Below are 27,719 nucleotides of genomic sequence, written 5' to 3'. Positions count from 1 at the left end.
ACTGTTTTCTGAACAAGCACCCAAACTGCCAATAAAGCAGGAGGTAATGGATCTAGCTAATATTGATTCTAGTTCAGAAGGGATTTGGATAGATGTATGTCACTTAGCAGCAGCAAACATGTCTTTACTACTTTACCTGGCAAATGGAAGAAAAAAAAATGTATGTTTTTAGGAATGCTCAAGCAACCTCAGGAAGATTCTTCAAAAATCACTCTGCAGGGATGCGGTAGGAATGTCAGGGAGATGGCATATTTCTTAGCTGCACAAGGACTAACCTATCCGTGTGGTTTGCCATGTGATGCCTCAGAAACTTTCTTCAGGATACTTTAAATTTGATTTTTCTTCATTTAATCAGATAGAACTTCTCTGTTGTTTTTCATTTTGTTTATCCAACTGCATTTTCCCCGTTGAAGTACTGCAAGAATTTGCTTTGTATTTACAAGGGACAGAAAGTCCAATGGAAATAAGAAGTAATGTTTGGAGAAGAGAGAAAATCAAATGATTGTGATCAAAGATGTCCTTAGGTACAAAGTGAATGCTAGTGATGTGTGCTCGATGTTTCACAACAAGCACACTTAGAGCACTACATTAATGGAAAAATCATCTGCTCAGAGGTGTGTGTCACAGGCTGGTCAGAGAGTGGAAGCAGTGCTAAGTCCAAGGCTCTTTTAGCAATAAAAATGTAGTTTATTTGCATAACTATTCATGTTTCTAGATGTCTTTGGGGGTTAAATTTGGTTGTTCCTTTGGATATGGCTGCACTGAGAATTATCCAAGTTGGTTCTTTTTGCAATTTCACCTGCTTTGATTTGATTTGACTAAAATACATGGAGAAAGCTCAGACAGTCTGATTTTCAAAGGGATTACAAATTCCATATATTTGCTTTTCAATTTAATTCCTAGTGTATCGCTCATCCAATTTTGAACACCTTGTTTTAGCCCTGAGGAAGATCCAGTAAAGATCTGGTACAATGATGAAATATTTGGAAGGTCTTAGCTAGTAGCAGAAGCTGAAAGCTGCTATAGCCTTGGTGAAATCTGGTTTTAGCATCAAGTGGACTATGCTTTGCAAGGGCTACAGAACCGCAGGTAACAGCGAGCAGCACCATACACTGCCTATAACCAGGCATCATGAGCCTTTTGAAGGCATCTACCCTACTGTGTGAAAGTGGCCCTTGGGAGCAAAGTTAAGCCGTATCCACAGATGAGTATTTACAGTAATAGTGCCGAAGGGAAGACCAGTAGTTGGATACAATGCTTAACAGTGTATCCAACGACCTACAGCAAGGACAAATCCGGGCACTCAGCACCTAGCTTCAGGCAACGGGACATGGCCAACACCAGGCAAAGAAGAGAGGGAGCCTCCAAGGGCACTGCTCTCAGGAGAAGATGCAATCCTGATCCCACCTTCAGGTCCAGCAAGGCATCCTGCTGGAGCAGGTCAGCCATGCCTCTACCAGGCATCGCCCTGCTGCGATCGTTGGACCAAATCTCCCAGTGAGTGGGATGTGGGAAGCGTTTCATGTCAGGCCACAGCAACCTGCTTCCTGCCGCCCCTGCAATTACAGCTTGCTCCACTGCCATGGCTGTTAACTGTTCATTTCAATGAGATGAGTCCTGTGCTTACTCACAAAGACTTTCAGGGGCTGCAGCATCTTGGAATTACCTGTCCAGGAGAAAGGAAGATACATTTCAGTTCTAAAGCACTTCCACTTTTATCCTGTTGTAATTTCACAGGGACATTTTTCTGCTGTGCTTAGACTGCTGTTTTTTCTTCCCCTTCTGCCTGAAGGTTTGGAAGAGCAATAGAAACAGCAAGGAAATTTGTCCATTAGGAGAAAGAGAAAAAGACAAGATGCTATCAATGTACGAAGTAAACAAGCTGACAAAAAAGAGAACTTATCATTGTTCTTTTGACTTTTTCACTGGCAACTACAGCAGGGAGCTGGCTTTTCACAAAAGCGTGCGTTGTTTTAAGTCAGTTGTGTCCCCTTTGGATCCCAAGGTCAGACTGCTTAATTTTTTTTTCCCCTTTCACATGATATGTCCTATCTATTCAGCTCATGGGCAGGAATAGTCTACAAGATCATACTGACAATGAAAGCACATTTGCATCGTGTCTGTACTGATATTACCAAAAAGACTAGTGAACAGGAAGGAAAAACAGCCAGTAAAGCTACTTCAGGATGCAACAAGAAAGCACCTTTGGCAACTGCATCCTAGTAACTGTTGCTATAGAAACTTTAGCTACCTTTATCCTCACTATGACCTTGATTTTTCTTAACAGGGTACATTAAAATAATGTACAGCATGGGGCAAGATTCTATATGGTTTGGTAAATTCTGCTGTCACTGAGCTTATTGCATATAAGGGATGAAGGAGCGACCGTGTGGTCTAGTGCTTCTCAAAGTTTTTGAGCAAGTCCTAACACTTTCTAAGGTATCATCAGAAAAACCCCACTTTGTTTCCTTTTGTGTGGGGCATTTTACTAAGGTAATTAATACCAGCACATAAAATTGCATCAAATGCCTGTTTTCATAGTCACCATGAACACCGAAAGCAACCTTTTTTACGGGAGGTTCTCCGTGCTACCATACTACCAGCAGATTCATGTCAGCATATACAGTGATGCAGCACTTTGATCTCCTGAGATATAGCATCATTCTTTTGCCTTTATGCATCCTCCATGCAGTGATTTAAAGTCCCTTGCAAAGGCTTATCGCACCCCTCAAGGGTAGAGGGGAAACATGCACTGCGCTGAGGAGCAGCGCTCCTATCACAATAATTTGCAGAGCCCAGCGCTGCAGCTCGCACCCAGCCCTTGGCAGGCAGAGAGCCTGGAACAATGTGTATGTCTGCCAGAAGAACATGTCAAACAGCATGCTCTCCCACAGCTCTTAGTCCCCTGGCTACCAGCAAACGCGCCTAGTAACACAGCCACAGCCGTGCTGGAAACTGGGGAACTGCACCAGAGAATAATGCGCCCAGTCAGTTCTTTTATTCTGCTGCTGGCAATTAGGACTGCTGCAGCTCTGAGTTGCCTGCCCTTAAATCTTATTAATAATTTATTAAAAAAATGTATTACTACTGCTATTGTTATTATTAGTTTTTGTTTTCTTAATATAAGAAGGCCTCACATTCAGGCCATGTTGTGTGGGATGCTGGACAAGCAGGGTGAGAAGAGCTCTGCTCTTGTGGACTTGGAGGGTTTGTGTTTCAGAGGTGCAGTCCATGGATGGGTGGGGTGGAGATGGTACTCAGCTTAGTTACACATACGTACTCCTAGGGAGTGACATGAATGGGTAAGGTCAGGAGAAACAATCTGTTGCTTGCAGGTGATCTCTGGACTAACCAGCACTGTCAGGCAGGTCATGGTCTGTTTAGGTGTGTTTAGCTTGCTGCATGAATGGGTCCATCACAGGGAACGGGGGACTGGGGAGCTTTGGCATGTACCCAGTGGGACTGGTGTGTTCATAACACCAAATTCAGTGTGATGGGGTATTGGACTGGAAAGGCTGGTGGAGTGAGGAAAAGGATACAATCCCCAAGTGTGGCTTCTTCAAATGTCACAAAAGCATAGGAATTTTGGAAAGAATGAAGTGTGTTGTTTAAACTACCAGAGCTAATAATGTAATTACACCCCGGATTAGTAAGCAGTATTAATGAATTTAATACAAACATTCAGACTGCGCAGCATACCTTAAGTGAATTTAACTAGATTCTGATGTAAATCACATAAACTTTTCCATCTACTCTGTGTTGGTTACAGTGACAGGACAATGAGGATGGTTTGCTCATGGTGAGAAAGACTCTCACTTGAGTTTGAGAAAAACCAGAAAGCATGTCACCTGAAAGATGCTGCAGGGGCCATGGGCATAACTTTAGGTATTATACAGGCTTAGGGGCAACAATAACAGTCCTCACTCCTAGGGATCTGCTGTGTGTTTGGAAGATCATGTCTCTAGTTAAACAGCAGCAGTAGGGATTAACTCCAAATCCACTCAGTTCTTAAGGATGGGTAATATTACCTCTTAGTCAAAGCTGTAATAAGCTCATCAGCCACATGAGAGAAGCAGACTTACTAGGGGCTACAATCTTCATTAAGCAGTAATCTACCATTATGTTTATGATGATAAATTATCGCCCTACATTTTATTTGATGGGGTAGACAGAAGATCTGCTGTTTGGTCACTGGGTTGAGTGAGAAGAAATGATAGTTTCCTTACCCTGCTGTAGCATGAAGTCTGAAAAAGCCACATTGCAGCAGAGGGAGTTCTTCCGCTCACTGCTTATGTGCATGCATGGAGGGGTCTGATGTCTCAGGCTGAAACCAGTGGTTTTCCATCTGCCTGAGCAAGTAGCCAGTGGGGGAGGCTGAAATGTATTTCCTGGATACAAGTCAGTGGCATGCACAGGTCAGTGGGTGCTCTGAGTCTGTGAGCAAGCCTGCTCATGAGCACCTCCTTCCCTTTTCTCCTCCAGTTTCAGCTCCTGGTTGATGTTGCTCTTTATTCTCATCTTTTCTTCTTCTTCTTTTCCTTCTTCTACTTTTTCTTTCTTTCTTTCTTTCTTTTTTTTTTTTTTTCCCCGCTACAGCATTTGGCTGGATTTGCTTGCACTTCCTTCCTTTCAGACCATTCAAATTCTCTCTGACCCCTTAGATGCCTGGAGTGAGAACTGCTAGGGGCTCCTAGTCAGACCTATCTGATGTGAAGGGTGCTTCTGTGAGCCAGATGTTGGCTCTCAGGTGGTAATTAATGGAGAAATGTAATTCAGACACTCTAATCACAATTATTCTTTTAATATAACAACTTAAGAAAGAGCAGAGGAAGTAGAGTGACCTGTGACTTTCAGGCAGACTGAGCACCTGCTGGCAGCAATGCCCGGCTCTGGCTGGGGTGCTGCTGCCTTTTGGGCCCTGTCTCCTACATGCCCAGTCACCCTTACAACATCAATTTTTTAAAATGTTGCCCTGTTTCAGAATGGGTAGTTTCATCTCGTCAGGTAGGAGCAAAAGTTCTAGGGATCTTTGATGCCCCACAACCACTGCAGAGCACGCACTCCTTGCTTGGCTGCTGGTCTCCTCCCTCAAAGCCAAGAGAAGTGAGAAAACATTGAAAGTGCAGAGAAAACACCCAGGCCTGTGGTCTAAAGGAGATCTAAGCCTCTCTTTTGTGGCCTGATGACTTTAGCACCAAAAGGCAGGTTGAGGAAGACTCTACCATGCACATCAACAAGTCTTGGAGGCCATGGGCACTGTCTGCCAGCTCTTGCTGCCAGGCTTTGGAACCCCACCGTGCTTACAAGGGTGGTTTCCATTCCTCTGGAACTAGCCACGTGTCAAAGACATCGGCCATAAACATTTCAGCTTGGTTTCTGCATTCTTGGACTTAAGCTGCAACCCGAGCAGGGACACTAAGGGCCCCTTACCACAACGTTTTTGCTTTTTTAACTTTTGGCGTGTCTGTGGCATGCACTTTATCTCCCATTATTGCTTCTTTCATAAGCAATTCTGTGTAGCAAGCCATGATATGCCTTTGCATCCTAAACCACATGAAAGTGCGGCTTTTGCCTTACAGATGTCGTAGCTGACATTGCCAGCTGTTTGATGCTAACTCCTGGACAACCCTCCGCGTGCTTTCAGGGTCTGAATGTTACAATCCAGCACATGGTGGTTTTACAAATCATCTTTTATTGCACAGCCCTACTGGCCACTACAGTCTGGATCAGCAGGTTACTTGGCTTGCCTAGATTAAACTCCTGAGGCAGAGCATTTTGTAATTATGCCCCTCAGCTACAACTCTCTGGCGTTCCCAACCTGTGTTATTTAAACAAGGCTGTTTCTTATGTTCTTTAATTTCCTGTACCAATGCCAGTTTACAATGGTGATTACAGCCTGATGGATAGCTAGGTAGACTGATGCTTTTAACTTTTCTGAATCAATGACACTAATTTCATTGTGATCAATTGAACAGCATCCTGTGAGGCTCCTGTGGAGGATGTTATATTTATGTAGCTTGTTGTTGTTGCCCATCCCTGAGCATCAGAGGAGAGTGCAATCCTGTGAAATGCTTCCCTGAGTTAAAAGGAGCTAAAGAGTTTGCTAACAGATCTGAAGGGGAAGGATTAATATTATACATCAAAGACGCTTCAGCAAAATCTTGAGACTCCTTTAAAAAGTCTTCAGAGGAAATGGTGCCATTTGCAGAATTCTATTCTCAAGTGAGAGTCATACACCTAAATTTCTGTAGAGTGTTTTTCTGGGAAGCAGCATTTTGTTTTCCTGTCAGTGTTTTTAACGTGTTCCCGTACCCCACGGGTTATCGCTTCTGTTAGCTACAAAAGAGGGTGAGCAAGAATAAGGAGTTGAAAAGTAGGATATTTTGTCTCAAGTGTCTAGTTTCTGTAAGGAGTATGTGAGCTAACATTAGTAGCATTTTTGAGCTGAAGTTCATGCTTTTTGTGCTGAAGACACCTCGTTTCAATGCTCTTACACCTGAAAATAATATTAGAGAACTGTGTACACTCACTGTAGAGTCAGACAGATCTTTTCACACCAGCAATCTACTGCTGAGTGGAAAAAGGTTGAGGGATACATAAAGACAGAATGAAACACTAAAAAATACTGACTGTATTATAAACAGAAAATACTAATCTGAGCTACCATTGCTCACTTTAACAGTCAGACAAGTTCCATCTCCATGTCCTGTGGCTTTCCAAGCAGCTATGGTAAAGTGCTTTGAGCAGTTGCTCTAATGTCCTTCTGCATTAAAAACAGAGTTTCCCTAGGAAGCATCACTGGCGGTGAACCTAAGAGTGACCTTGTAACCTCTAATCTCGTGGTGCTGAGAGGTTCCTAGGAAAATACACCTGCAATGCCTCTAATATCGCCTTTCTTTCAGACTCTCTTGTTCAAAATGGTGAAGAGATTAAGAGGAAAGTCTCTCTTTCTCATATTGAAATTAATGGCAACGTTTCCAGTTTGCCCAAGGTTTTAGGCAACTTATTCTGGATGAAACCTGATTTCCAACCTGCCTAGGCTTAAATTCACCATTAAAGTAATTGCCATCAAGATTCTCACAGCTGTATTCAAATTTTTTAGCCATTAGTAATATCGTTGAAATGTGAGTGATGAGAGCAGCTCAGTGGAGCCACTTGGGACTGGTCTTTTGTGGAAGACTAAGACTGAACACCTCTGGACACGATCATTTAGTTTCCAGCCAAACACAGTGTGTGAGTGCAGTCATTTTCTCACAGCAAAAATAAGAAACCTTACAAAAATTTTCATGTCCTGTCCCAACACGATGTCTTAGTGCAAGCAAGCGGAAAGGGTTTCCTTCTCTGCAACCCAGAGGATCCATTACTCAGAGCTCTTAAACAGTGTCAGCAACACGTCACAGGCACTGAAGGCTGTCTGCAGCAGCAGATCAGAGACAGAAATCTCATGTCTCTATGGCAAAGAGTGACAGCAGATGCTGCCTTTGGGAGAGGTTTAGTGAAAAGGCTGCCTCAAAAAAGGACATGGATATACAAGAGATTCCATGTTGCCTCTGCATATTTAAAGGGGAAAAAGCTGAGATTTCTCCATTTTATTCTCTTCTAACTCAGTAATGTTACTGTAATTTTTATTCAATTGTAGCTCTTACCAGGAAACAATAGGTAGTCGAAGTAGGAAAGATCTAGAGGAGGCATTTCTAGGCTGGCAGGGAAAAAAAATTAAAGTGTCTTTCTTTTTCTTTCTTTGTGAGATATAGTTATTATTGTCTAAATTCTCAACTGGCATTAACTGACTTGGCTCTACTGAAGGTGACAGAATCACTTATTATATTCTCACTTGTGTGTTTCATTTAATTCATTAAACATCAAATGTTCTTTTTCAGTTTTCATTGCTTCTTCTGAAGACTACTGCAAACAAGGATATGCACACATTTTGCAATGCTTCAGCACTCCTTTTTTTCAGCGTTCAAAGCCGACTCACTTAAAAATTTGTGTTTGACTACTGATATTCAATGAAGATTTTTCTTAGAGTGTTGTTGAGTGTCTGATGTTGGTGGCTGACACCATAGATTTATATAACTTCAAAATGTATAGCAATGTATTCTCCTTTCAACATGCAGTACAAGGTTGCTATCCTGTGCTGTGGAAGTTTGATTTGTATCAGCATAAAAACTGATATTTAAAAAAAAACAAAAAAACTTGATTTTCACACTGAGACACACTCTGCTTTCTCAGGAGTCAATTTCTTTTTTGGGTGGCATTTTAAAAATTGCTTTGCATTATTTGTATTACTACTTTGCATTTCAATTTGTGGGAATATTCTGCTTTGGTAAAAAATAGCAGTGCCTGAAACACTATGGGTTTTTGCTGGGAGAAAAAAAAGTTAAAAGCTGTACACATTGAACACACTCTACATGACTGGTGATGTGTCTGAAATGGCTGGGTATTACAATAATCATCCTATCTGAAGGCAGTTCAGAAAACCTTGATTCTTCCATCTGACAGGCAGAACATCAAGCTCAGCATCTGCCAGGACAGAAAGTATTGCTCTGTTATCAAAACACTGCCTGGAACTTGGTCTCTCACAATGTCTCTGATCTCTGACAAAGTGCTTTCACAGTCCCTCTTGTTCCAGCCATCTCCAGTTGTGTTAGCTAGAATTTGCACCGAATCATACCAGGTTCATCTCTACGTGAAGCATAAGGAGAACAGGGAGAGCTGGCATTACCACAAGTTCTACTGAGAGCTGCTGCTCCAGATGATAGTTAGGTGGTTCCCACCTAATAAATTCCCAAATACTATAGGGCTCCAGGACGCTGACCATGTCCTTAATCTCATATTCTCTTCCTGTGATACATACAGTAGTAAAGCCTTTGCATATTGCTCTATGTCTTCGGTTTCTAATGGAGCATATCTTACGTTTGGAAAGTACCTTGTGATATGCACAAGTGTGGGGTCTTTTGTCTAATGATATTGCAGCTTTCTGGGAGAGAGGGTGGCTCGCTGACCTGGCATCTCTCCTACCACACGTTTCACTTGATGCAATTCAGTACTTACATAGTACCACTGAGAGCCTTCTTTTTCTCTTCTGACATATGGAGCTAGAAAATTACTTGTAAAGAGTCTCAAAGTTTGATGAGAGCCAGTAAAATGCATGCTATCTGCATGCCATTTAATAGGTGAATCTGCAAGGCACACAAGGAAAACCTTTTCCTGGCAGAAATAGAAAAAAATGTCATGACCCCAGATTACAGCGGTGAGTGGAACAAAAGGCTGAGTTTCTTAGATTAAAGATTTAGTCCTGGCAGGGGGTGAGTGCAAGGTCAGGCAGAGTAAGCCATCGGGAGGGTGCTTAGATGGCACACGCTGGTGTCATTCAGCCAGTGTCAGACTACGTAACCAGAAAAAGTGGATCACCATCACAGTATTACCCGCAACTGTAACAGGAGACACTAAGTTTATGATCCTTAATTGGGAGTAAGTGCCAAGAGAAATCATATTTCAGCACTAAAGTCCTGCTTAGGCACCTGATTCCAGTCTATTCCAAATATCTGAAATGCTAGGTGCTCGTTTGCTGTTGCAGCTCAAGCTATGGTTAACATTTTCCAGTCTATCCTTTCAAGGGAAAAATAAGGTTGCAGGGATCGTTGGTATTGTGAAGTCAGCTTCTACCTGTTCCCTGTGTTTTCACCCAGTGAAGGAATTTACCACTGAGGATCTGTGCTCTTAACCCAGAGCATTCAATATGTTCCCGTTGAAACCAGTTTCTTCATGCTGAAGCCGTCTATGATGCATTGCACACATTTCATACATGCATTTCGTGTATTGTCTTTCATGTTTTGCAGCGCGTGTCCTGAGGGATATATATGTCTGAAGGCCGGGGAAAATCCTGACCATGGTTACACAAGCTTTGATACTTTTGGCTGGGCGTTTCTCTCTCTGTTCCGTCTTATGACTCAAGATTATTGGGAGCGTCTTTATCAACAGGTATGAGATTGTTTTATTACTGTTAAAAAGTATAAAATAAACACATTGTCTTGTTATAGTTCCCATAATTAAATCCCATAATTAAAGACAAGAAAGAATTGCTGGTTATTAGGTAAACTGTGCTCTGCCTGTTCTGGAGAAAACCATCAATTTTTACAATTAATTTATTGTCTTAGGAGCGATGATACCAGAAGACATTAGGCTGAGTGCTTGGGGAAAGGGGGGAAAATTGTGCTGAAAAATACTTTGAATGGGTAATTCACCTGAATCTAGATGAAGCTCATTACTTAAGAAAGATCAGCACATCACCACTTAATCATTTTATTGGTGGCTGGTGTAACATGAACTAATCTTTTGAATCCAGCTCAGAAAAGGACTAGAGAAGCACCTGTGTGCTTGGCATTTCTGGTTTTGCAAGGCATGATAATGACCACACATTGAGCAAACGGCAAGACTACGTATCACTTTTCCTTGGTGCAAGCTTTTTGTCACGGACACCTGACAGCCACAGATGGAGTCACAGTCAACCTACAGTCACGTGTGCGAGGTGCTCTGCTAGTAAATGTTTGGTTTAGTGTGTATTTCCATGACCTGTGCGTGAACTCTGAAGAACTGCGTATGATGGCTTGGTACTGAGTGATACACTCTGTCTGTGAAGCCACTGAAGATTTACTTCTGCATCTCAAAGTGGCCAAAACCAGAACATGCTCGTAAGGAAACCAAGGGAGTTGGTGCTGACAGGTACTACTCCAAAGGTACTGAGGTAGACATCTTCAAAGGTATTAGGGATTTCAGCTTCACATGTAGCCAGTTATACAATTTCATTTCAAGAAAGCGCAAAACAATGAAACTGAAGATTCTTTAAACAACTCTATTGGCTTACTTGGCACAGAGCTGCATGTACAACTGTGGAAGACTGAAACTGTCATGGAAAATAAGGACATCACGCCTTTTTATTCTTTGACCTGATAATATCACACAGGGGTTTCTATCACTAGCATCAAGTCACTGAACATGAGACATAGCTGTAATATAAGCTCAGCCTGGTACCCTAAACTCCAGTTATGCCTAGTTCTGGTGAAGAACCAAGCAATACCGTCAACGGCACCCAAGGCTGGGTGGTTCTTATTCTGAAGCAGATGCCTAAATAATGTTCAGATGAGTTGCACCCTAAAAGTATATTTTTCTCCCCACTGACTGTAAAGGACCTAGACTGTAGACATCTAAAGGGATACAACGTGAATCCTGCTCGGAGGGTTTCTGTGCAATGGGCAAAAAGAGATTGAGCTACGTGGGGGAAGCTTTCACCACAGCTGATTATAAGACTATCTATTCTAAAAGAAAAACAGTGGAGATATTTGGTAAAGGAGGAAAGCATTCTTCTTTTATAAATGAATTTTACTGCAAGGCATATAATTTTTAACTAAGGTTTAAAAATTTATTGGTGTGAAGATTATTTCCTTACATGTGATTGTTGTTTATCATCAAAGGGATTCTGTTTGGGCTGTTAGCAAAGGCTGAATTGAATCATATTGTAAATCTAAGTTTAAAAAAATATATTAATATTTTTATTATTATTTTCTTGTAAAAAACATTGTAAGCAAGTGTTAGTGATTTTACTTTTGTACTTACAGACTCTCAGATCTGCTGGGAAGATCTACATGCTTTTCTTTATGCTGGTCATCTTTCTGGGCTCGTTTTATCTGGTGAACCTGATTCTGGCTGTTGTGGCCATGGCATATGAGGAGCAGAACCAAGCCACTATTGCTGAAACAGAGGAGAAGGAAAGAAAGTTTCGGGAAGCCATGGAGATGTTAAAGAAAGAGCAGGAGGTCAGTAAACTATGTGACATGATTAGCCGTGGGTAACTTGAACAGATGGTAATCTGAGATTCACATTCCCTTTATTTTACATTTATATGGTAACCCAAGTAAGACTCTACTTGAAAGCAGTTTAATGTTTATTGTCCTAGACAAAGTTATTACAATTCTCTCTAAAAGAAAAATGATGTCTCTTCCTGCTAAGATTGGGGCCATTCGGAGTTTACATATCCAGAGCAGTACTGGTTTAACTGTACCACATCTGTCAGCAGAGGAATTTATATTGGTTGGCATACAAGACATTTTAATGATGGTATAATACATCTGCATCTGAGCACAAACCAGCTATTTTGGTAGCTCAGCCATAGCCCCAGCTGAGCCTGCTTCTACCACCACTTCAGCTCGTGTTCTTTCCCTCAATGTCTCATTCAAACTGCCATGAACATCCAACTGTCCGATAATGAAGATAAAGATGTAGGATAACCTGTTTGAAGCACATATGACTTCCTTCCTGAATAAGCAAACAGGCAGATCTTGAGATTAAGCTTTAAAATTATGCAGAAGATACGGATTTAATGTTACGTCCTAAGTTTAAGCAAAATAGGGAGGCCAAATGGTGGATGCAGCTGTATAGCCTTAATAACACTGGTTAATTTGCATGTGGTTTGTGTGGGGTAGAAAGCCTTTACTAAACAGCTGAAGAGAACATTTTAGGTGCTGTGAACAAGAAGACAATAAGAAAATTAGTCTGAAATAGCACATAGCACTGTGGTTCAGAGAAATAAATCCTTGATACACAATATAAACTAATATACATAATTTTCTTTTGGGTACATACAACTTCAGGGCCTAATACAAATCCTATTTAAATCCTTGGAAAGAAAATAGAAAATCTAATTCACCCTTAACAAAGTGCTAGTAGAGGCTTATACATCGTTTAAGTCCTTTAAAAGATCTTTTTTGATGGTTTAAGTAATAGGTAAATGCAATTTCATCCATGTACAGGCACTTTGAACAGAGTAACTTTCTGCTGTAACCTAAGGGACCAAACTGAGCTCCAACTCCTACCTATTTTATACAAATTTTCATGTGTTTTGACTCCAGCTGAGCTCTTCCTAATAACAGTCAACTTTGCTCCAGCTGTAATTAAAGATATTAAAGAATTTCCTTTTGAAGGCTTTGATTTCGGTTAAGCCTGTATGTACACAAAATGGGAACATTAAGCCCTGCAAGTCAGAATATGCCAAAATGAAGGTTGCTTATGAAAACCTAAACTGTGCCCATTTGTCTATATGCTTTATAACACAGTCATTTCTTCAGCCAGCCATGTCTCCTTTTTCCTGTGCCCTGTTCAGTGCAAAGGGCGGGCAGTGCATAACTCAAGAGCAGCTCTTTGCTTTCTCATCATCTGTTCTGTAGCCTTAGGCCAGCTCGAGCAGACTTCCCAACTCAGGTATTAAAAGCCAGCTTCAAAGACAAAATGACTAACAGCCTCAGAGGTTTTTCAGTGCCTCTTGTCAATGCTCAGGCTCGGTGTGATTCGAAAATACTTGTTTGTATTTGTAATACTCCTGGAGAATTATCCTAATCTTATGGAAAGGAAATTTAGGAGCAGGGCGACTGGGGTCCATTGTGTTCATTATTGAAGCCCAGTAATTCTGCAAATCAACCCTCAATGCTTCAAATTAGACATCTGGAAGAAGAGGCTCAGGAAAGTGAATTGGGTGGCTGTACCACATAGCTTTGAGGTCTCCTTCTCAGGTGTCTCGCTCCAGAGCTACTCAGATTTGATCTTGCTCTCCAAGCCTTTATCAAGATCCTGGTTTTAACTTTCTCTCTGTACCGCTAAGTTCTTGCCTCACATCCTATCTCCCGCATAATCCCTGTGTCAGGGCCCATGGGGGCTAAGCTTTTCTCCCATCCTTCAGCCACCACCCGGCCTTGCCAGACATGTCTGGTCCCATACCACTCCCTGGCCCCTGGGAGTTACGGTGGTTTATGGCTTGCAGTGCCTGAGGGGCAGGACATGGACCAGCCACAGGAACCCAACCAGAAAGGGAAGATAGGCAGGATGTGGGGACATCCTCCATGCCCTGAGAAACAAATTACTCCAAATCCTTCTTCGGTAACTGAGAAAGGTATGGAGGGCAGAAGCATTTCAGCCCAAGCAATAGTTAAGAAAATGCCAAGAAGTTGAAGATTAGCTTATTTTGCAGTAAGAGTACAGCATGCTTAGCAGCATAACCTACAATATTTTCTAGATCAAAATATGATGGCAATCAGAAAGGAAAACCGAAACTCTTTAGACCAGCTTTTGCACTGTGCAGTATAAAGACAGCAGAAATATAATTGAGAGGCCTGCTTGGGGACTGTCTGTCAATTTACACGATTGGTCTAACACATTCCTAAACCTGAACTTAACACCAAAAGACTTGCTGAATCTTTATGAAGAGAAAGCACTTCAGCATCGCAATTAAATCAATTGACTTAAAAAAAAAACAACCAAAAAACCCAAACAGCCTAGACCAGTGCCTGAGCCCTCCTCCTCTCCGCTCTAAGCAGCTTGCTCACGAAAGGTATTTCCCACAGGAATTAAGTTTTGCTGTGCTCTCAGCTTGATAAGGTACCGCTACTCCTTGAAATACATGATTGATTCTTTACATGGCTGTTAAGTGCCTTCGCTTTCCTTGGACTGATGCCTGTGGGAGGAAGGGAGTATTTTGCCGCGGAGAGCTGATTGCCTGTTTGATTCTAGTGCCTTACAGACAATAGCACTGAGGATTCATCCGTTCCTCCTCTTCTTGGGAACCTGGAGAGGCTTTTTTAAAAAAAAAATAATTCACTCACTTTATGTGTTTTGGCTGGGGGTTTGCAAATGGGCTTGTCTCCAGGCCATTGATGTGTGTACCACTAAGACGCTGGCACCTCAAAGCCTGACCTGGTGCTTTGTGCCCAAAGCCCCCCCCGGCTCCTCCTGCCTGCACCAGGGATGAGGACCCAGTGCAAGGGTGCAGGCTGCTGCTTCCTCCCTCCACCTGTTGCTTCTCCCTCCTGGCTGCCCATTTCTTCCAAGACTGTGGCTCTGGGTACTCAGGCTTTTGCATTCGACTTCTGCTGGGTTTCTAGCATTTGGTCTGTTATCAGTCAGCTCCTGTAGCAATCCCACCAGATAACCAGCACAGCACTGAAGCACATGGCAAAGCAAAGTCCACCTTATCTCCATTTAAGCCCACGGTTTTCTCTGTGTATCTCAGATCAGAGCTGCCTGTGCTGGTGCTCGGGAGAAGTGTTTACAGAAACGTGCCAGCTGAATTGCTTGCAGTTCCTAGCATCCGTCTGTGATAGGGGAGGAAAAATCCCTGCAGCCAGCTTGGCTGCCCTCCTGTCCAGCCCTCCCAGTTCAAGGGGCTGAAGTTCAGCAGGGGCTTAATCTAAGGTCCCTAAGCTTGACATTTTTTTTTCAGCTGGCACCAGAAGTGTTACTTGAGAGATGTGCACCCAGTGTACACCCACAGGTGTGTGCACACAGGCTGTTCCTGTCCCAAAGTGTTGAAGGACCTTGTGTGTGAGCTTCGCATAAATCACATTATTTTATGCAGCCATTCCTAATGCTCCATTATCCGTTCTGGGTGGCAGACCCGCTTGTGTGCATTTGTACTAGGAACCTGTCTTGCTTGTTGTTTATTTTCCTACAGGTAAATGTAGAGGTTAGAAACAAGTTAAGACCAGTTCCAGCCACGTGAGATAGTTTTACAATTCATGGCCACCTGAAATTTTTAATTTATCTTCTACACAACCTTAAAACTTAAAATGAAAAATAATTGCTAAGTGGAGTAATTATTAGTTCTCACTGACATCCTTAACTCAAATAATAAATTTTACGCCTTCTACCTGTTTCAGGCACTAGCTGCTAAAGGAATTGATTCAATGTCACTCAGCTCATTGGAAATGTCACCTTTAGCATCCAAAAATGCCAAAGAAAGAAGAAATAAGCGAAAGAAAAGGAAATCTTCGGGGGCAGAAGAGTATGGGGAAGATCAAAGGAATCCCAAGTGTGACTATGATGACGGTCAGAGGAGAATGGTAAGCCACGGTCTGAAATGTCACTTACTCCACACTGCGCTTTGCTGGCTAGGCCAGGCTCTGAATAGGCAATTAAGGCTGAAATGTTCAGCTGTAAAGAAAATCGGATATTTAATATCATGGCTGACCTACAGACAGTCTGTGTTAGAACAGTGAAAGGGGATATGTTACCAAATTTTTTTCAAAATTAATTAAAAATGCCCATTAAACATTTTTACAAATCTGTTGTTTCAGTTTTGGGGTTGATTTGTGGTTTGTTTTTTTTTCCCTGCTTCAAGATTACCCACAGTCTTGTTTATTTTCTTTAATTTCATTCATCTGATTATATCTATCCTATCCCTACTAGAGATAAAATATTCTTAGAAGAAACCTGCAAAGCTTAAAAAGAAAAAGGAGGAGGAGGAAAAGAGGAAGCTTGTCTCTGAGAGCTTTATAAATGCTATACAAAGACGTTATTAACATTTTTATATTCCTTTGCTAGTTGCCTTCAAGTCAAAACTTTGTGGCACTTGTTTCTACTTTCTATTGCAGGGGGAAAAAATGGAGTGAGACTGTTGTTAAATAGGGTTTTATGTAAATGTTACTGACATGCATGAATATGAATTTGCACATGCCGTATGTATCAAATGATCATAAATAGCTTCAGATAATTAGTCTTTGCTTAACTGAGGGCAAAGTTTAAATCAGTTTATTTTGTTGTTTTGAATAGCCATGTAATGGGCTAAGTCTTTTTATATTTTGTTGTCAGTGAATTTAGGGATGTTTGGCAGCCATAAAAAGCTCATAGAAAAGTTGTAAGTGATGTAAGTAAATGTGACCAATTACTGACTCCCCAGCTCACAAAATTTACACAGAGATAGATTTCTGTAAATTACATGCATTTTTTAATCTAATAGTTTTTGTTGTTTTCTCATTGGTGGAATGGGTCGCGTTACAAATCACACTTCTGTTAAAGCTAGAATTGCTCTTTAGCTTCATTCTGGATGGGTTTCAAGACACCATGTACCAGAATGACCGTGGATTGGAGCTGCACATTGTTTCTTAGATTAATATTTTGTGTTTTCACTTTTCGCCCCTGGATGTCATATGCATGAGAAACATGGGAGACACATTTCAAAGCTCATAGTAAATCTTCTCTGCAAGGCTGTGTCTGGCATGGTTGGAGGGAGTAAAGCTGAGTCATCACTCAGATGCAATCTGAGCAGCTGGAAGTGTGTTGCCATCAGAAATCAGTCTCAATGACTGTGCCATGGAAACCCAGGCATGGATTTCTGACCAGTTAAAATTTGGTAGCAATCCAAACGGGTTGGTTTTAGTTAGAAGGGGCCTGGGGTTTGTACTCTTCCTTGTACCAGGGTCACAAAATAGCATCATTACATAACTCAGTAGTGTAAGCTACTGTGCAAAATGAAATCAGGCTTCATTTGGTTTGTCTGGTTTGTGGATGCTGTGAAGATCTGACCTCTCTTCATACACACTTGGCTCATGAGAAAGTTCTGAAGAAGCTGACAATTCTGTACAGGCCATAAAATCAAAAGTATTTCTGCCTAAATGCTCTTACTCCAATAATTTCTTCTTCAGATATGAGGGAAGGGGATAGGCTTGAATTTCTTACGCATTTTCTGAACATCCTTTTTACTCTGCCAGGGTTTAGGTTGTTTAGTCCTTGGCTATGTCTTCCTGATGCTCTGTCAGAGTTGCACTCTCACTAGCTGACATCAGAGTGGATCCTCAAGGCTGATAAAATTTGAGTGTGAGGGAGACTCCTGTGTGCTGAGGTTACTTACCCCTTAAAGCAGCCATATGCATTGGGATAATAATTTTACAGAATAATAAACCATATCCCTCTTCTTGCTCTCGTTTTTTTTTTTCCTTTATCACCTTCTTCCGTCGTATTCTGCTTCTTCTTCTTCCCTCTTCTTCTCATTTCCCCTGCAGTTCATTTCCTGCCCTGTTTCTTTATCTCTTCTTCTCCCACTGCAACGTTCCTTCCCTAGCTGTTATGAAGATCACAGATGTGTGATAATGCAGTAAACTGGAGCTGGATCCCCTTCCCTGCTCCTCTTTTCCACTCCTTGTGCTGCCTTCCCGGGTCCTTCGGCACTTACCAGACGGGGGTGGGGAGTAGAAGCAAAGGAAGTATCACACTACGAGGTGAATGCCACCTTGACCCTTCCTGTTTCAGTACATCTTTAACTGTCAAGTATTAGACAAATACCTAATGGCTAGGAATGACTGTTCAACCTCTTAACTTTGCAAAGGTTGGCTACGTGTAATTAAGTCTTTCTCTGAAGCACTTGATTTAAAGTGGAACTTACTGCTCTCCCCAGACCTTCCTTGCTCCTGAAAACGTGTTGCAAAATGTTGTTTCTCTTTCCCCTTTTTCCTTTCTGGGGGTTTCTAGACTCTCCTTGGCATTAGTTATGGTCCCAGTGCAAACTTGGTGAAGCGCAGAACCAGCCACGGAAGCATATTCAGTTTCCGACTCCGTGGCAGAGACACTGGCTCCGAAACAGATTTTGCCGATGATGAGATCAGCACTGCTGGGGAAAATGAAAGCCACCGGGGCTCTCTCTTAATTCCAAGATCTGGGAGGCGTCCAAGCGTGCAAAGTCAAGTGAGCCATAGTTCTCACCCTACTACTCCCAACTACACCCAGACGGGCAAAAGGAACAGCTCAGTGGATTGCAATGGTGTGGTTTCCCTGATAGGAGGAGGCACCGGGGCACTCAACCCAGACCCTACTTCTCCTGCAGGGTTACTGCTCCCCCCAGTTATTATGGAAAAACCTGGGACAGGCGACCTGGTGAGTACTTTATAACTTTTGTATGTGATTCACACTCTTGTTTCCTTCTAAATGTTGTTGGGATTTGCTGTAATTTGTACACACGATGTGCAGTCTGCAGTGAGAAACCCAGACCCAGCGTCCTAGGCAGGGTGCGAAGGCAATGGGCTTGTGTCTAGTGCCGTGTAAGAGGTTCACGACTTCTGGTGAGACTTAACTGTTCAGAGCTGGCTGGAGGCAAATACCTACGTCTTGGGTTTGATATGAATTTTCTTTCCTTGTAGGGACATTTTTTAAGTTAGTTTCTTTTGACATTTTAATATCTGACTTTGTCCAGTGGCTAGAAAATGATGTTTTTAACATGATTCGGTTTGAGTCTTACCATCTTGGGACTGCTTTTTCTCCCACTGGTTGCTATCTGTTTGCTTCTAAGCTCTGGTATTACGTATAGCTACTGTGAAGGGCTGTTCTTACGGTCCAAAGGTAGTTCACAGAAGGGTTTAGCATCCAGTTGAAATAACACCCAGAAAAGATGAGCAGATGATCAACACACTTCAAGCCTTTTTCAGATTGTCAGGATCTTTGCTGCAAAGCACCACTGCTGCAAAATATTTAATAAGGCTGTAAATAAACTCTTAAGACAAATAACATTAGGACCCCAGGATGAATTCACTTGGAAAACCATGAGATGTTATTTTGAAAATAGCTGCTATGCAGGCAGGCAATTTGGACAGGTTGCCAGTTTGATGTGGTGGGAATTTATCTCTTAATGTAGATAATCTGCACTGGAGCTCATCACCCTCAACAGTCTTTAATGCAACAGAGGTCTAGTCACTACCATCAGTGTGGGCAGGATTTATTTCATTTTAGAGATTGAAAATGGGCCAGAATAATCTCTCTCCCTGAAAGTGCCTCTTTCTGTTAACTTTAACCACAAGGGGAGCCCAAGATGTAGAAGAATTATCAGAGGTGTCTTAAGTCAGGTGAGATGAAGTTCAAGCAGAGCAATAAGGTGCCAAAACCAGGTTGCATCGGTGGGGAAATAAGCAAATGTGATTCTAACATGTATTAGGCAAGGCATTTCCTAAAGAGAAAGGTGAGCGAGAAGGATCCCAGCCGTGGTGTCAGATTATCAGTAAATTGAGAAGTAGCTTTTTTAGAGTCAGGCGGCTTCTTCCCTTTCAAGCTTTGGACAGAATTTTTTTCCTCACCTATCCAGGCTTTCCCTGTAGTCCTGCAAATAGACTCTCGCACTGTACATGAGAGGAGAGGCCATGCTGCGCGTGGGAAGCTGCTTGGTGTGAGAATTATCTCTTTTGCTGACAGTTTTGAGGCTGTTACTGCTTTTTCAGATGTTCACACCTTCGTTCATTTAGGACTTTGGTAATCCCTTTTTTACTCTCTGCAGACAAGGAAAACCAGTCCTGAGAGCAGTCTCTAGACAGCTAAGCAACAGAAACACTATTTGTAGATAGTGGGAATTTTATTGGACTTAGCTTGGTGGGGGAAAAAAAAAAAAAAGCAAGAAAAAAAAAAGCCCTGTGCATTAAAGAAAAAAAAAGTCTGAACCAAAGTAGAAAGGCCTCAGAAGATGAGCACTGGATGTCCCTCTTTTCTCTGTAAGGAAAGCAGCTCTGCAGGCTGCTGAGGATCTCCTGGATGCCAGAAAAAGCTTAACAAAGCACGAGAGCACTTAGCCTTTCACAGGAAATAATGGTATGTTACAGGATTGGGTCCTGAGGTGACAGGGAGGCTTTGAGCTCTGCCGGCATTTCTTTTCATTTGCCAGCTTCCTGCCTTTTAAAAAAATGGATGTGGAAAACTGAACAGCCAGGGTGGATGAGCTTGCTTGGCAGCTCCCTGGTCATCTAGGAAATAACACCCAGGCGCTATAGTAACAGATGCTCATTCAGTGATGCAATGTGAAGGATGTTGTGTCTTCTGCAAAACAGGTTTGGTATCTAATCTATCCAGAAAATGTGAGCTGGAGTTAAAAGCTAATTGGCAAGAAGCCCATTGCTGTACAGATGTATTCACTACAGGAACCATAAGCGCTGGGCACAAACGTGCAGCCTCAGCCGTGGAGTGCAGGCAAAAGGAAATAGCAAATCCAACACCTCAGTGTGCTGGGAGATAAATCAACATGCTTCTGGGCTTTTTGTTTGATTATTTTTTGCCTTTTCCGTGTTTAAAATTTGACACTGAGTTTTTTCTTTGTCAGCAGCTCTGGCTTCTTTTTGTAGAATCTTGGTATGTTTGGAGGAAGCAAAAGAAAGATGTTGCAGGGTGAAGCTGAAGTTACCTCATTAACCGCATTGACCCTGCTGCTGTTATTTATTTTATATGAGTGTAAGCCCATGATGAATAAGGACCCACTTATGCTGTTGTATCTTCCCTGAACAAGAAAAGAAGGAGCAGTCCATAAAAAGCTATCACTGTAATATGCATTAAGCCCTGACATGCAGCTTCCTGAGGTGTAAGTGTGGCTTCACTCATGTAAACACAATGTCCGAGTTGATGGAGCTGGCAAAACACATTTTACAGCATTAAGTTTTGAAGATGCATTTGTTTAGGTCCCTCTGTGATGCTCAGTAGTATCAGATGAATGTAACACAGACCTGTCTGATTGCTGCTGAGTGGGGAGACCATTGAACCCTGGTTTGGGGAAAGCCTGGAAGAACACTTCGGATTTAAAAGGCACAGTAAACATCAAATAAGATCTGACCATCTCTGGTTTTGAGTTTCCAGCTTGCAGCCCTTAAGCAGACTATAGTTTCAGCAGATGGTTTCAAACTAGGACCTCCTAAGGTTTCTCAGGGAAAGCACAAAAAGTCACTAGCACTTTTGAGAATTTTAGCCTGATCAGTTTTAGCAACATTCAGCCCAAAGATTTCACCCCAGGCAAAGTAGTTGGAACCACGATGAACAGCTTTCATGCCTTTGTGTCATTGCAACTGCTACCCTGTGCCCCAGCCAAGGGCTGTGTGCCCATGGGAATGGCTGCGGGTGGCAGCTGAGCTGATGTGAAGGCATCTGTGCAGCTTGTGCCCTCTCCCCTGGGAGAGGTGGCTACAGCACATTGTCCTGCTGTTCAGGCTGGTGACTCAGATGCGTGTTCTCCTGACACTTGGCTGCAGAAGAGCATGTAAACTCAAAAATCCAGTTTTCAAATGGTCTTCACTTGGCCTTGGCTGCCTTGGCACAGATGGAAGTGAGTGTGTTCCCATGAGAAATCAAGTGTGCTTGCACTTTCCATCTCCATCCCCTAATCTCTGAATACAGCTAGTGAAACAGGAGAGATCTCAGATAATCTCAATGGATGGTGCTTAGGCCCATCAGCCTTGTCAGCTGGGGCAGTCTGACTGGTTAGCAGGCTTGCTGGCCATGGGTGGCATGGTCCATGCAGACAGGCATCCATCCGTGCACTCCTCCTCCATCAAAGCAGTCCTACCAAGTCACCAGGGCCTTCAGCGCACAGTCTGAGTAAGAGGATGGACATCCCATCCTCTGCAGGGAACCCATGCATATCTGCACACTTTGCTGCCCCCATTGATGTTCCCATGCCACATAAAAGCACTCACAAGGAGTGGTGGCAGCGTTGTTGGGGGGCTGCCCTTGGCAGCACAGGGGGTTACACGGCAGTGTTCAGGCTACAAAGCCCACTGAGGTCATATGAAGAGCAAAGTAGTGCAATATGAAATTACAGTCTGCAAACACCCTCCACAAAGCTGGCTCTGGGTCAGGCATCTTCACCTGGATGTGAAGAGCAACAGGCATTTAAGTCCAAGGGGTGCAGGGAGCTTGTCTTAAGAAACCCACCGTAAGTCCTAGTCACTCTCCTGGAAATCTGTGGTGTATCCTGCAGAGGACTGGATCAGGGCCACTCCTGTTCTCCTACCAGTTTTCTTCAAGTGGTGCAGCTGCTGATTTCATCAAACTTACCCCAGTGTAAATAAGACAGAAGCAGAACCTGGTGACTGTGCTTAAGTTCCTAATGGTTTTTGACTTGACCTGAGATGCAGAGGTTTGAAAAATGATAAATTTTTTATGCTCCTGCTGATTGCTGGGCTGGGAGTTTGGGCTTTCACCTCTTTTAGAGAAAGTCTATACATTATGTAAGTAACTTCAGGGCACGCTACAACCTAAAGTTTCTGCACATTCCTGAGGTATTTACTTGTAGTTATGTATTCTTCTGTTGTGTCTTGATGTTTCTTAGTTAAGAGGCTAGAGTAACATCTCCCTTCACAAGGTATTGATCTGTTTAAACAGAATTGGATTAAGTTAATGAGTTGTTACCTGGAGCTCAATTTATCGTGGGATCTGATGAGGATGAGTAAGATGTCACTCGTTGTCATTAAGAATTTCTCAAGGGTTAAGAAATGCACGTGACAGCATCCCCTCTTGCCTCCTAAAGCCAACTGGAGCCCTTTCTGGAGGGGAATTGCAAGCTTTTTAGTTTATCCTGACTTTCCAGTTATTTTTGAGATTTGAAGGGGCAGAGGAATGGATGCGGGACTGAGGAGGTGGTTGTTTGCAGGTGGGCAGCTGGCTGTTAGCTGGTGCTCCCCACTGCTTCGCTCTCCCTGAGGCATCTGCTCATCAGAGCTCCCCATCAGCCCAGGAGCAGAGCGGTGCCACCTGTGACATGGCTTTGGGATGGGCAACGAGGCTGAGGTCGGAGCTACCCGGGGTGTCCCTCTTACACTTACAACTCTTCCTAAATTTCCTTTTGGTAGCACATATGTTTTGTTTTGTTTATTTATTTATTTTTTTATTTTTATTTTAGGAAACTAGAAACGCTGAGTATTGCTAGCTTGACAGGAGTGAAAACTAGTGGGGAGTGAGCCCTTAAGAAAGGCCAGGCTGCTTATCAAAGTGCCAAACTAAGGATTTAGAAGATTATCTTTTTTGTCTTCATTATTTTAAAAACCCCCAAAACAACAACAACCAAAAAGACCTTGACTTTTGCTGTTGCTGAGCAAAAAAAGCTGTTTTGCTGACCGCATTGGTGTAAGGTTTTCTTGTTGACCCTAAAACTGCCTGGAGGTAAAATTACTTTTTTTCCCCTTCTTGCTTTGCCACAGGACTGGTGAAAATGGAAAATGTTAGCAGTTTCCATGCTCAGAAAAAAGGTCAACAAAACAAGCCATCCAAAAATTGCTGCCAGTGTAGACAAAAGCGAGCTAGCCCTCTGCTGCTGTCACACAGAGAGTTGTCACCGTGGCTTTAGATTCTGCTCATTTCAAACTTTGCTTTAGCCCATCCTAAGCCTAAACCAGTCAGATTTGACACAAATATTGCAAGCTGCTCCAGTTTGTGGTGCATCTCTTTAAATAATCAAGCATACTCAAAATTGAATGGCTTCTTTTTAAAGCTGTGCTCTATTATGGTCACCTTCAATCTCATTAAATATTTGTGCTAGTGCCTTACTGGGTCCATTGTTCATGGTGTGGCCTGTCCACCTCTTTTTCTGCTTGAAAAGATTTTTACTGTACAAGGAAAATTAAACTTGTCCCAGTTCCCAAATGTGGTCTTTAAAATGCTGCCATGTATAAGCACATCTTCACAGAACAGTTTTGACATAGCTCAGAAGTGTAGGCACTCAGAAGAAAATAATTCTGCAGTGTTATGCATCTTCATTTACATGTAAATTACTGAATAGTATATTTGTCCCTATAGAATTTAGCCAATCCAAAGGAGAAACATTTCCAGTCAATCAGGGAGCAACACAAATAATCTCACCCCTCTGGAAGTGCCCGTGTTTTAACTCCATCATGAGTTCTCATCTGGGTCCTAAGGATATTCCTTGCATAACTGTAGGGACTGCTGTTATTTTTGCTTAATTTCTATAGGAATATAAGTATGATGAACAACTGCGCCTGTATTCTCTCTGTGATGATAATAGTCTTTGTTTGTCCCGCTCCTGGAGATGCTCTCTATCTCAGAGTGCAAAAGTTGCTGGTTCCTTGCGTGACTATTAACTATCTCTGTACTAAAATTAATACATATATATATAAAAACCCTCTCACATATCTATTCTTTACAAAGAACAAAAGTTCAAGAACTTCCCTCAGTAATTTCAAGATTTTTAAGCAAATCACCTGGTTGGAAACTTTATTTCCTGGAAAAAATACTTGATTGTAAACGGCAAGCTGGCTATGTGATAGATTAACAGCTCTGTTGGGAAAGAGACTGGTCCTCCTGCCAAGAGCACAGCAGTGTTCCTTACACCCCACCATTGCCAGAGCCTGTGTCCTGGCTCCAGGGATGACCCTCTGCTGCCTGCCGGCTGGCAGGGGGAGCTGGGCTTCAGGCAGCTGGGCGAGCAAGCGGCTGGCACTTACAGCAGCGTTTGCTCTGAGCATGGGCCAGCAGCAAATTTACCCCTCCAAGGTGAAGGAAGGAGCCATCACAAGGCTTCTTCGGAAATACCCCTGTGTGTGTGGAGGTCAGCGACTGCTAGCGGTCCCCTTGGCTGCAGCAGAGCTCCTGAAGTCCTGGGGACCGCTTCTCATGACATGGGTCACAGCACTGAGAATGCTGGGCTGGAAAGAAAAAGAGTGACTAAAAAACTTGTTGGGTTGAGAATACTGCATCAAACCTAGGGAAAAAGCCAGTTCCCTGCTTTTTTCCCCTATTATTATTATTGTTGTTATTATTGTTATCATCATCATCGTTATCATAATTATTATTATTATTGTTATTTATGCAGGACATGCCAAACCTTTTTAACTTGAATTTTTCATTTACACGCTGGTTTAGTTGAATAAAAAATCAGGAGGAATGAATCTCTGAATGTTTTTCCTTTGACTTTTTACCTCTGCAGTGAATTGTTTTTGCACCTGTAAAAAGTGGCTTTCAGAGAAAGGCCACCAACCCATAACTTTTGCAAAAGCACTTCTGCCTGCATAAAGGGGAATATAGTATCCTTCCTGACAGTCAGAAAACTGGTACTTCTGGGGATGGGACTACCTACAGACATGCTGCTGGTACATCCTAGGCTTCCAGTCAGATGGGATGGGAAGATTGTACAGTGTAAGAGTTAGATGATCCAGAGGAATTTGAGATTTGAGGTTTTGTTATGGTTCATTCTACAGACAGAGGGAACTGGAAGAGTCAGAGTTTTATTTGGCTTTTTTTCCCTCTTTTTTTTCTTTTACGTTTTTATTTTATTCTACTTAGAAATTTGTCTCCCTCATGGTTTTTTATCTCCTTGTCTACTTATTTCTTTTCAGCCCCATGTATTTGTTATGTACTCCAAACTGGTGTAAACGATTATGCAATTTTGTAGATGCTTTCTTCATTAATAAAACATTTGTGGTTGTTTCTTTGGTTTTTATTGGATATTTTTAAGGCGAAGGGCATCAAGTGAACTAATGCATCTGAAATACTGTTCCTGGTTTCCCCAGCTCCTAAAGCAAGGACAGAGAATTTTCTTGTTATGTTTTATGCACAAGCAGGAGTCTCTTTGAATAGGTTCTGATTACACCTCTGCTTTGGAGATGACTGAATCATTAACTGAATGGACGAGCCGATTGTTTTAACAAAAGAGAATGTTTTAGAAAGGAAAAAAAAAATAAAAGCTGTTTTGAAGCATTACTGCTTTCTTGGCTTAGCTAATGTTTTAAGTGCTTGCTTTAATGTTTTAAGTCCTTACTCTTCTCTGGTCTTGCAGCGATTGGTATTTTTAACTACAGTACTTTGAAGTGACCTGGGACCAGTATTCTAGCTATTATTTTCGGTGTCAACCTGTGGCCCAGCATCTGTGTCCTTTGTGACCATCTGACAAGGGGATGTCCCCTGCCCTGAAGAGGTCACACTCCAGACAGACAGCTCGTAGGGCTCCAGCGCTTTTTCCTGCCATTCTCACAGAGTTGCCTTGCTTGAAGAGCAGTTTCGGTAGAGAAATGGTGAAGAGGAGGGATCCTGAGTCCCTCTGTGTGCTGGTGGCAGAGCTGTGGAGCTGCTGCCCATGGCATATCTTGGTTGGCATCCTGGGTGCTACTGGGGGTGGTTAGGGCCATTTCAGACCCGAGTGGTGAGAAGATCCAGAAGACTGAATCCAATTCCTGTAGCTCATTTGACTATGGAGAGGCAAAAGCAGCTACTCTGACATCTCTATAAACCAGGAGTTATCATCTTCATAAGGATTTCTTCTCCTTTCACATTTCCTTGAGCTATATTGCAAGAGCCATCAGTACCCATCTATCTACAGTGCATCTCTCTTGCTTACATAGTGTATCAGAACTCACAGCCTGTATGCTTGGAGGAGCAGGACAGGCTGTTAAAACATTTATTTTGTGAGAGTGAGTGTCTCAACCAGGAGGCCTGTGACAGAGAATGATGATGAACCTGGCTTTCCCAAATCCTTATACCTCAGCCCCCACCTTTCCTTCTGCCTGTGGGAGAACTAGAGGAGTAAAGCTAGTGGGATTTGTCTCTGTATAAAGTGGGACCTCTTAATAATAAAAGTCTTAACATCTTGCTCCTGTGAGCTGACAATATAAAGTATTTATTACAGTGTGTGTCTGCAGCTATACCGTGTTTCTGGCTGACTTCTAAAACCCAAGCCTTCAAAAAGCATAAAACTAATTTAAAATGAAGCATTAAATAAAGACAGATTGGGAGTTCTGTTTTTATGGTATTCTATTTCTTTGGGTTTGGGGCTTTTTAAAAAACTTTTCCATGAGAAACATGAAAATAAGAGAGCTTGGGTTATTTTTTATTTTTTCCTAAGAAAAAAAAGAAACTGAGATTCTCCCCTAATTATGGAGCTTCAGAATCCCTGACACCAAAGATCACCAGAATGACAATGTGTTCCTGAGATTTGGCAGTGTTTCAGAACAAGAGAAAACATGTGTTGAGGAGTCAGTTTGCTTGGTATGATATCAGAAGCCTGTAATGGAGCTGTTGCCCACACCCCTTTTTCACTTCTAGCCGTATAATTAAACAGTTAACACATTTCAGAAATAATGGATTAATTAATGTAATTAAGCAGGGCTTCTTTCACAAGCAAAGTGCTTGCTGAAGCAGCACTGCTGTTTCTC

The 27,719-nt window shown here is 42.3% G+C and overlaps 1 protein-coding gene across 3 annotated transcripts in view; it reads left to right on the top strand.

The window, feature by feature from the left end:
* Positions 1-27,719, top strand: part of LOC101918751 (sodium channel protein type 5 subunit alpha) — a 216,594-nt gene that overhangs the window by 83,285 nt on the left and 105,590 nt on the right. For 2 of the 3 annotated variants that reach the window (XM_027791757.2, XM_027791755.2), the window contains 4 exons: positions 9,843-9,984; positions 11,619-11,816; positions 15,705-15,887; positions 18,292-18,693. In XM_027791757.2, coding sequence (XP_027647558.1) covers positions 9,843-9,984; positions 11,619-11,816; positions 15,705-15,887; positions 18,292-18,693 — 925 coding nt within the window. The remainder of the gene's footprint in view (positions 1-9,842; positions 9,985-11,618; positions 11,817-15,704; positions 15,888-18,291; positions 18,694-27,719) is intronic. The other variant, XM_027791756.2, reaches the window with a different exon arrangement.

This window comes from Falco peregrinus, chromosome 5 (genome assembly GCF_023634155.1).
Source record: "Falco peregrinus isolate bFalPer1 chromosome 5, bFalPer1.pri, whole genome shotgun sequence".
In the NCBI taxonomy this organism is placed as follows: domain Eukaryota; kingdom Metazoa; phylum Chordata; class Aves; order Falconiformes; family Falconidae; genus Falco; species Falco peregrinus.
Note: the sequence above shows the minus strand (reverse complement) of the source record. Positions and strands in the feature narration are given on the sequence as shown.